This window comes from Cetorhinus maximus, chromosome 13, assembly GCF_964194155.1.
Source record: "Cetorhinus maximus chromosome 13, sCetMax3.hap1.1, whole genome shotgun sequence".
In the NCBI taxonomy this organism is placed as follows: Eukaryota; Metazoa; Chordata; class Chondrichthyes; order Lamniformes; family Cetorhinidae; genus Cetorhinus; species Cetorhinus maximus.
This window is the reverse complement of record NC_135891.1, coordinates 20,168,306-20,179,543: the sequence shown is the minus strand read 5'-3', so window position 1 is coordinate 20,179,543 and position 11,238 is coordinate 20,168,306. Positions and strand designations below refer to the sequence as shown.

Genomic DNA, 11,238 nt, shown 5'->3' with positions numbered 1-11,238 from the left:
CTCCCCTCCTCTCTCCCCTCCCCTCCCCTCCTCTCTCCCCTCCCCTCCTCTCTCCCCTCCCCTCCTCTCTCCCCTCCCCTCCCCTCTCCCCTCCCCTCCCCTCCTCTCTCCCCTCCCCTCCCCTCCTCTCTCCCCTCCCCTCCCCTCCTCTCTCCCCTCCCCTCCCCTCCTCTCTCCCCTCCCCTCCCCTCCTCTCTCCCCTCCCCTCCCCTCCTCTCTCCCCTCCCCTCCTCTCTCCCCTCCCCTCCTCTCTCCTCCCCTCCTCTCTCCCCTCCCCTCCTCTCTCCCCTCCCCTCCTCTCTCCCCTCCCCTCCCCTCCTCTCTCCCCTCCCCTCCCCTCCTCTCTCCCCTCCCTTCCCCTCCTCTCTCCCCTCCTCTCTCCTCTCCTCTCCTCTCCCCTCCCCTTTCCTCTCCCCTCCCCTTTCCTCTCCCCTCCCCTTTCCTCTCCCCTCCCCTTTCCTCTCCCCTCTCTCCCCCCCCCCCCCCCCAAAAAATTCTGGTACTTCACCATTTTCTCTTATATCCATCTTTGTCTCATTCACCCTGAGCTCTGGAATTCCCTCCGTAAACCTCTCTGCCTCTCTTGACTCTCTCCCACTTAAAGTGGCCACTTCACACCTAGCCTTTTGATCACCTTTTTGTCATCTACACTAACATCATCTTATGTGGCACAGTGTCAAATTTTGCTTTCTGACGCTCCTGTCAAGTGCTTTGGGGGTGTTTTTTTGTGTTAAAGGTGCTATACAAATTCATGACGTTATAAGGTTATGCACCATTTTAATTGGTAATGGAATGGTATGGATCATCGAATTATATGTCTGTAGTGCGCACCTTTAAAAGTCACATCTTCATTGCAAAAATTTTTGGTGTAGCCAAATTAATACTGTTTTTCTACATGGTGTTTCACGACAAAATGTTTTGGTGATTCACAGCAGCCATCATGTTTTGGAGTGCATTGATGCACAATTATAAATCTTGTATCTGTTCCAAGCTAGTAACATTCCAGAGCTGGCTGTAGGATGAATGGCCAGTCAATTTGATGGGGGAGTATTGGCCAAAATACCAGCAGAACATCTTTGAATATTGCAATGGGAGTTTTTAAACTTCTAACTGAGCAAGCGAACGAGGAGTCAGTTAGAAGATTAGTACCTTTTGACAATGCAGTGTATTCTCTACTGTACTAGTGAGTCAGCTCCCCTGCAATTCGAGACACTTAATTTATGAAAGACAGTATCAGTAACTAAAGACAAATGGTACTATAGGAACAGAAAATATTTCAATACACTGTTATAGAAATACCATGAGCAAAAGAGTGTGGATGCTAGAAATCTGAAATAAAAGCAGGAAACACTGGAAATCCTCAGGAGTGACAGAGTTATTGTTTGTTTGATGACCATTCATCAGAACATTGCTGCAGGAGTTCCTAGGCCCAACACTGCTTCAACAATGACCTTCCCTCAATCTTAAGGTTGGAAGGGACGTTTGTTGATGATTACACAGTGTTCAGTACTATTCAAACTCCCCAGATGCTGAAGCAGCCAAACCAGTTTGCAGCAAGACCCGGACAGCATTCAGACTTGTTTAGTGGCAAGTAATTTTTGTGCCATGCAAGTGCCAGCCAATGACCATCTCCAACAAGAGAGAATCTAACCATCTCTCCCTGATGTTCAATGGCAATACTGGATCCCTCATCAAATTTCTAGGGGTTACCATTGACCAGAAATTAATCAAACTAGCCATATAAATGCTGTGGCTACAAGAGCTGGTCAGAGGTTGGGAATTTGGCAGTGAGTAACTCATCTCCTGACTCCCCAAGGCCTGTCCACCATCTATAAGGCACATGTCAGAAGTGTGGTGGAGTATTGTCCACTTGCTTGGATGTGTGCAGCTCCAACAACACTCTCAACACCATCCAAGACAAAGCAGCTCACTTGATCGGCACCCCATTCATCACTTGAAACGTTCACTCCTTCCACCACCGACACTCAGTGGCAACAGTGTGTACCATCTACAAGGTGCACTTCAGCAATGTGTCAAGCTTCCTTAAGTGGCACTTGCCAAACCCACATCTCCTACCAGCTAAGCAGCAAACGCATGGGGACAGCACCACCTGTAAGTTCCTCTCCAAGCCACACATCATTCTGACTTGGAAAGATATCACCATTCCTTCGCTGTTGTTAGGTCAAAATCCTGGATCTCCCTTACAGCACTGTGGGTGTACCTACGCCACCTGGACTGCAGTGGTTCAAGAAGGTGGCTCATCTTTCCTGAGGGCAATTAGCAAAGGGCGATAAATGCTGACTTTGCCAGCAATGTGCTCATCCCATGAACAAAAAAATAGCAACTGTCCAAACCTGAGTATTTCCAGCATTTTCTGCTTTTGTTTCACAAGTAATGTCCTGGTAAATTACTGAATGCTTGAGACATGTCTACAGAACAGACGGAAATCTGGTGACTTTGCTTCCAAGTTATCTGCTTGTAGGCATATATTTTAAAAATCCACAACCTAGATTCTGAATTCTAAAATAAACAGTTTCAGTAAATGGTGGCACTGGATAATGTATTACCTTGTGGATTATAGAAGCAGGTGGGGAAGCATTTTTGTTTAAAACAAAATACAGATGTTTTCTCTGCACGTGAGAAAAGATGAGCCACCTTCTTGAACCGCTGCAGTCCAGGTGGTGTAGATATAGCCACAGTGCTGTTAGGGAGATCCAGGATTTTGACCCAGCAACAGGGAAGGAATGGCAATTATAATTCCAAGTCAGAATGGTGTGTGGTTCAGGGGGAATTTGCAGGTGATGTTGTCCCCATGCTTCTGCTGCTTGGCTGGTAGAAGTTGTGGGTTTGGCAAGTGCTGCTTAAGGAAGCTTGACACGTTGCTGAAGTGTACCTTGCAGATGGTACACACTGTTGCCACCTGAGTCAGTGGTGGAAAGAGTGAATGTTTCAATTGCTGCTAGAGGCGTAAAGAATTCGCTGTGAATTGAGAATGCCTGCTTTGAGTGCTCTCTTCGTATTAAAGAACTTCCCAAGGAATGGTATCTCCGTTAAATATATTAAAGGGAAATCATAATATAAAACAACATGAAACAAAGCCACTGCCTTCTATCTCCATACTCCACTGACTCCCCACTATCTGCCCGATGTGTGTACGCACAAAAAAACACTGAATTCAGATCAAACACTGTACTAGAAAACTGAACTGAGAAATTAAGTAATCTGCTTCCTTTCCCAATAAATACATTCACACACACACAGAAATAAGAGAGTTTGAATTGCAATGATACACAGCGTTTAGATGTGATGAATGCATCTTTTTGCAAATCATACTAGATACACCATTGTTTACTTAAAGACTCCTGTGTTGTGCGGCAGGATTGAGAACAGGCCTTGGTCAGTCGTTCGCTATTTCTGATTTAACTTCAATTTTTTTAATATTCAAATTTATTTTTTTTGTACTAGGATACATTCAGAGATGTGTAGCTCTCATTTATGATGTTAAACATATGCAAAATATATAATCACATTGAATGAACAGATTATGTTGTAGAAATATAGAGACAGAACTATCTATCCCCATGAGCCTGTTCTGTCATTCAGTGAGACCGTGGCTGATCTGTGATCTAACTCCATATCCCTGTCTTTGCTCAATATTCCTTATTACTTTTGATTAACAAATGATCAACATCAGTTTTAAAGTTTAAAGAACGATCTTGCATCAATTGCTGTTTGTGGTAGAGTTCCAAAAATCTACCAGCCTTTGCCCGAAGGAATTTTTTCTAATTTCTCTCCTGATAGGTCTGGCTCTAATTTTTTCGACACTGTCCCACCCTCTTCTTCCCCCCGCCCGCAACACACACACACACACACAGCCTAGGCCTAGACTTCCCAACCAGTGAAAATAGTTTCTCCCTCTACCTTATTTTTCCTCCTCAATTTCTTGAAAACTTCAATCAAATCATCCTTTAACTTTCTAAATTCTGGGGGTTACAGCCTGATTGTGTTTAGTCTCTCCTCCTAGCTTAATCCTTGGAGTCCAGATATAATTCTGGTAAATCTACACTATTCTCCCTCAATAACCAATATATTCTGCCTAAGTTGCAGCACTCTTTACTGCTTACATCACACCAGATGTAGTTTAACTGAACTTTGTTTTCTATTCCCTTGCAGTTTATTCTAGATATAAAGGCCAACATTCCTGTAACCTTTTTGATTATTTTCTGTACCTATTCATGACATTTTAATTATCCATGTACCTATACTCCCAAGCCCACTGTTTCTAGCTTTTTACAATTTAGAAAGTACTCTATTCTGTCCCCTTTAGGTTGAAACTGGATGACCTCACATTTCCCTGCATTAAAATCCATTTGTTACGATTCTGCCCATTCACTTAACCTATCAATATCTCTTTGTAATTTTATGCTTCCATCAAAACATCCCTACTTTTATATTCCATTTCCCTTGCAATAAACACCAACATTCCATTTGCCTTCCTAATCACTTGCTGTATCTGCATACTAACTTTTTGTGATTCATGTACTAGGACGCCCAGATCTCTCTGTATCTCGGAGTTCTGCAATCTCTCTCTATTTAAATAATCTACGGTTTTTCTATTCTTCCTGCCAAAATGGGCAAGTTCACGTTTTCCCACATTATACTCCATCTGCCAATTTTTTTCACACTCACTTAACCTAACTATATCCCTTTGCAGACTCCCTATGTCCTCCTTCACAACTTGCTTTCCTACCTATCTTTGTGTCATCAGCAAACTTAGCAAGTATACATTTGGCCCCTTCATCCAAATCATTGATATATATTGTAACTATCTGAGGCCCAGCATTGGTCCCTATGGCACTCAACTTGTTACACCTTGCCAACCCGGAAATGACCCATTTGTGGCTATTCTCTTTTTCCTATTAGCTAATCAATCCTCTATCCATGCTAATATTTTACAGGGGCACAAAAAATTTCAAATTTGGTTTCTGATTAATAAGTTGCACAATTGGCGCTTCCAACTACATAGCAATTTTTCTGTTCTGGGAAAGGCAAGAAATCACTTGTGGGAGCTGTGTACAGGCCCCCTAATAGTAACCACATGTTAGGGTGGGACCATAAAGAAATAATGGGAGCTTGTCAGAAAGGCATGGCAATAATTATGGGAGATTTTAATCTGCATATAGATAGGAAAAGTCAGATGGGCAAAGGTGGCCTGGATGAGGAGTTCATAGAATAATTCCGGGATAGTTTCTTAGAATAGCGTGTTCTGGAGTCAGTCAGGGAGCAGGCCATACTAGTGTTATGAGATGGGATTAATTAATGATCTCATAGTGAAGGCACCCTTAAGTAGCAGCGACCATAATATGGTTGAATTTTACATTCAGTTTGAGGGAGGGAGCAATGGGACCGAGACTGTTTTAAAACTTAAACAAGGGCAATTGTGAGGGCATGAAAGCAGAACTGGCTAAAGTTTGGCAAATTAGGTTAGGGGATAGGTCAATAGAGATGCAGTAGCAAACATTTAAGGGGACAATACACAGAATTGATGCATTCCAACGAGTAAGAAAAAGTCAAAGGGATGAACACATTTTCTATGGTTAACTAGAAAGTTTAAAGATAGTATCAAACTTAAAAAGAAAAAGCATAAAATTGGGTGAAGACAAGTGGAAGGTCAGAAGATTGGACAGAATATAAGGAACAGCAAAGAATGACTAAAATGTTAATAAGGAGGGAAAAATTAGAGTGTAAAAGAAAACTAGCCAGAAATATTAAAAACAGATGTGAGTTTATATAAATATTTTAAAAAGAAATGAGTTAACAAAGTGAGCGTTGGTTCTATAGAAAATGAGTCTGGGGAAGTGATAATGGAAAACCAGGAAATAGCAGATGAATTGAACAGGTATTTTGCATCAGTCTTCACTAGAGGATTCAAGTAACATCCCAGAAGCAGCTATAAATCAGGAAATGGGAGGGAGGGAGGAACTCAGGAAAATTACAATCACCAGAGAAGTACTGAGTAAATTGTTGGAGCTGTGGGCTTCATCCTAAGGTCTTAAAAGAAGTAGCAGGTGAGATAGTTGATGCAAGGCTCCTTAGACAGCACCTTCCAAACCCACGACCACTACCATCTAGAAGGACAAGGGCAGCAGACACGTGAAAATGCCACCACCTGGAAGTTCCCTTCCAAACCACTCAACATCCTGATTTGAAAATATATCGCCGTTCCTTCACTGCCACTGGGTCAAAATCCTGGAACTCCCTCCCTAACAGCACTGTGGTGTACCAACACCACAGGGACTGCAGCGGTTCAAGAAGGCAGCACACCACCACCTTCTCAAGGGCAATTAGGGATAGTCAATAAATACTGGCCTAGCCAGCGAAGCCCACATCCCATGAATGAATTTTTTAAAATTCCAAAACTCCCTAGATTCGGGAAAGATCCCATTAGATTGGAAGATAGCAATTATAACTCTATTACAAAAAGGTAGGGAGACAGAAAGCAGGAAACTACAGGCTGGTCAGCTTAACATCTGTCCTAGGGAAAATGTTAGAAGCTATTATTAAAGAAGCCATAACAGGGCACTTGGATAAGTTGACGGTAATCAGGCAGAGTCAACATGGTTTTGTGAAAGGGAAATCATGTTTAGCAAACTTATTGGAGTTCTTTTGAGAAAGTGATGTGCCGTGGATAAAGGGCAACCAGTGGATGTACTGTACTCAGATTTCCAGAAAGCATTTGATAAAGAGTCACATCGAAGATTATTACGTAAAATGAAAGCTCATGGTATGGGGGTAACATATTGGTATGGATAGAAGTTTGACTGGCTAACAGGAAACAGAGTAGGCATAAATGGGTCTTTTTCAGATTGGCAAGATCTGAAGTCTTTTCCAGACTGGAGTGCCACCTGGGATCAGTGTGAGACCTCAACTGTTTACAATTTATATAAATGACTTGAATGAAAGGGTGGTTGATGGTTGCCAGATTTACTGATGATACAAAGGTAGGAAAGTAAGTTGTGAAGAGTACAAAAGGAGGCTACAAAAAGATATAGGTAGGTTAAGTGAGTGGGTAAAGACCTGGCAAATGGTGTATAATGTGGGAAAATGTGAAATTGTTCATTTTGGCGAGAAGAATACAGGAGAAGTATATTATCTGAGTGGTGAGAGATTGCAGAGCTCCAAAATGCAGAGGGATCTGGGTGTCTTAGTGCATGAATCTCAAAATTACTTGCTAGTATGCAAGTACAGCAAGTATTAGGAAAGCTAATAGAATGTTATCATTATTGTGAAGGGAATTGAATACAAAAAGTAGGGAGAACTCAGGTCTGAAAGCATCTGTGGAGAGAAAGACAGTTAACATTTCGAGTCCGTATGACTCTTCTTCAGAAGAGTCATACGGAGTCGAAATTTTAACTCTGTCTTTCTCTCCACAGATGCTGTCAGACCTGCTGAGATTTTCCAGCAATTCGTGTTTTTGTTTCAGATTTCCAGCATCCGCAGTATTTTGCTTTTACAAAGGAAGGGAGGTTATGCTTCAGTTATATAGAGCACTAATGAGACCAGATCTGGAGTACTGTATACAGTATTGGTCATCTTATTTAAGGAAGGATGTAAATGCGTTGGAAGCGGTTCAGAGAAGGTTTACCAGACTAATACCAGGAATGAGCAGGTCGTCTTATGAGGAAAGGTTGGACAGACTAGGCTTGCATCTGCTGGAGTTTAGAAGAGTAAGAGGCAACTTGACTGAAACATATAAGATCCTGCGGGGTCTTGGCAGGGTGGATGTGGAAAGGATGTCTTTTTTTGTGGGAGAATCTAGAACAAGGGGTCACTGTTTAAAAATAAGGGGTTGCCCATTTAAAACAGAGATGAGGCGAAATTTTTTCTCAGGGTCACGAGCCTTTGAAGCTCAGTCCCTGAAAAGGTGGTGGAAGCAGTGCCTTTGAATATTTTTAAGGCAGAGGTGGATAGATTCTTGGTACGCAAGGGGGTGGTAGGTTATTGGGGATAGGTGGGATGCAGATTTGAGGTTACTATCAGATCAACCATGATCTTATTAAATGGTGGAGCAGGCTCGAAGGGCTGTTCTTATGTTCAGTTTCACTGTATCTCTCGTTTAGTTCCTATTGTAGATAGGAAAGTGATCAGAATTGTGAGATCTTCAATGTCATTGTGGGGAATGATACATATTTGTCTTCAATTTGCAGTTCTTCACTGCTATTGAAGTGTTCGCATCAGTCAATTCTGCAGACGTCTGAGTCAAACAAGCCTTGATATATCCTTACCATGTGCTGCTTTTAATTATATTGAACTCATAAAACCCAGAGATGTTTAATATGCCTCAAGTTAATAAACATTACACAAAAAATACTGTGAACTTAATGCATGCATGTGTAATCTCTCTTAACATTTTATTTTACCTGTATTTTTCTCTTGTGTTTCAGGTACAGGAACTCTGTTCACCTTGGCCTTGCTGGCCATTACTCAGGCCATCACCCTTAAACACTATTTGTCAAATTTTGATATTGAAAGATTAACACAAACTTTAAAACAGCCTTATTCTAATTTGGAGAATGCCTATTACACCATAGTAGGCTTGCAAAAGCTTGGGGATCAAGTACCAGATGAGCAGGTAAGCAGTTGCAAAATGAGAATATATAACCTATATCACTAATACAACAACAACTTAAATTTATATAACACCTTTAACATAATAAAACGTCCAAGACATTTCGCAGGAGCATTATAAAACGAAAGGACACCGAGCCACGTAAGGAGATATTAGGTCAGGTTTGATCAAAGAGGTAGATTTAAACAAGGTAGAGGTGTACTGTGGGAATTCCAGAGCTTAGGTCCTAAAGCATTGGTGCGGCCACCAATGGCAGAATGATTCAAATCGTGGATGCTGAAGAGGCCAGAATTAGATTTGTACAGATATCTCAAAGCATTATGGGGCTGGATGATATTACAGAGATAGGGAGAGGCAAGGCCATGGAGTGATTTTAAAACAAGGATGAAAATTTTAAAATCAAGACTTTGCTTGACCGGAAACCAGTGTAAGTCAGCGAGCACAGGAGCGGGTCAAGTTTAGAGGTAATAAAGGTATGAATGAGGGGTCAGCAGCAGTTGAGCTGAGATGAGCAAAGTCAGGCTGTCACACAGATAGAAATAGGTGGTCTGAATGATGGCGTGAATATGTGGGCAGAAGCTTCTCTCTTCGTCTCCCCTTTCAACATAGTTACGTCACCTGGAGACGTGGGGTCAGATGTACTGTTGGATAAATATTCTCGAGTTAGCCAGAACTCGGCCATTGTCCACTGATTTTGGGTATTTCTGTTTTGCCCTATTGCTGCTCCTGAAGTCGGAGGCCAGGAAACAGACTGTCTGCCACCTTTATTTAAAGAAATTGAGAAAAAAATGTTTTCTTTATTCTGGGATCATGGGTGTCACTAGCAAGGTCAGCATTTGTTGCTTACCCCAAGTTAACCATGAGAAGATGGTGGTGGGCTGACCTCTTAAACCACTGTAGTCCATGTGGTGAAGGTACTCCCACAGTGAAGTTCGGTGGAGAGCTTTCAGATTTTGACCTGAAGGAACAACAATATATGTTCAAGGTAGGATGGTGAGTGGCTTGGAGGTAATGGTGCTCCCATGGACCTGCTGCCCTCCTCCTCCTAGGCAGTGGAGGTCGCTGGTTTGTAGTCCCAAAAAAGAGGTAGATAGCCAACCTGAGTTACACCAAAAGCAATTAGTACTTTACTTGAAATTGAATCAACATTTTTTTACAATAGATAGTTATTTCAGAATTTTCAATAATGTGATGGGCAATCGGTCCAACACGTGGAAAATGAGGTATCTCAGATTCTTTTCAAATCGTCTTTGGGCCAAAGACCTTGCCTACTTAAGGATTTCCCCCACCCCATAAATCTAGCTAGTACAGAATGATGACTGCCTGCTGGGAGAAATAAGAAAGACACCAAAGGTAATGAGAGTTTTGAAAGTTTGCATGTTCTACGTTTAAGGGAAAACTGATTAGCCTGAAGAACAGAACAGCTTTCGTTGGGCTGGGTTTTGTAGCTCTTGTATCTTTTACATATGTTAACAATGTTGTTTTAATGGCTTTGTCCATTTTAATCATTTATTTTTGTTTACTTATCAATATAAAGATTAGTGCTAAGAATTAACTGGATATCTGATTCACAGAATCACACCCGAACAATTTTAGAACCACATTATCTGGATTTCATTCCCGTCGGTTTTTTACGACATATAAGCAATTAAAATTGATCTCTATTGATTAGTGTGCAGTTCTGGTCGCCACATTATAGGAAGGATGTGATTGCACTGGAGGGGTTGCAGAAGAGATTCACCAGGACGTTGCCTGGGATGAAACAGTTAAGTTATGAAGAGAGATTGGATAGACTTGGTTTGTTTTCGTTGGAGCAGAGAAGACTGAGGGGCGACCTGATCGAGATGTACAAGATTATGAGGGGCATGGACAGGGTGAATAGGGAGCAGCTGTTCCCCTTAGTTGAAGGGTCAGTCACGAGGGGACACAAGCTCAAGGTGAGGGGCTGGAAGTTTAGGGGGGATTTGAGGAAAAACTTTATTACCCAGAGGGTGGTGATGGTCTGAAATGCGCTGCCTGGGAGGGTGGTGGAGGCGGGTTGTCTCACATCCTTTAAAAAGTACCTGGATGAGCACTTGGCACGTCATAACATTCAAGGCCATGGGCCAACTGCTGGTAAATGGGATTAGGTAGGTCAGGTGTTTCTCACGTGTCGGTGCAGACTCGATGGGCCGAAGGGCCTCCTCTGCACTGTGAGATTCTGAGAGTCTTAAATAGAAAGGTTTATGTCAGTAGTAAAAGGTTATTTCTAATTCTGTTCTTTTCAATCAGGCTGCTTGTAACTTTTTGAAATCGCAAATGGACTCCAGAAATGTTGATTCCCTTTTTTACGTTGCTGAAGCAAGTCAAGTCCTCTCTAATTGTGAGGTAAGCTAATCCGAAAATAACTTAAGAAATGTTTTATTTTACTTTGTAAAATGTATAGAAAATAATTTCTGTGTGATTTAGTCAGCCTTCTACAGACCCATTCATGCTATAACTTGCTGTAACTGTTTTCACAATAGTAATTACTGTAATGAATTGAGTTTTCTGATGGACTCGTGAAAGTGCAAGCAATAATATAGCAAAGCTGATATTCTAAACTGTATTGTACCAATGTGTCATTCCAT

The 11,238-nt window shown here is 41.8% G+C and overlaps 1 protein-coding gene across 1 annotated transcript in view; it reads left to right on the top strand.

The window, feature by feature from the left end:
- Positions 1-8,497: 8,497 nt before the first annotated feature.
- The window catches only part of rpn2 (ribophorin II), a 44,551-nt gene continuing 41,810 nt past the window's right edge, over positions 8,498-11,238 (top strand). The window contains exons 1-2 of the mRNA XM_078555076.1: positions 8,498-8,632; positions 10,901-10,996. Of these exons, the coding sequence (XP_078411202.1) occupies positions 10,928-10,996 (69 nt within the window). The 5' untranslated portion in view covers positions 8,498-8,632; positions 10,901-10,927. The remainder of the gene's footprint in view (positions 8,633-10,900; positions 10,997-11,238) is intronic.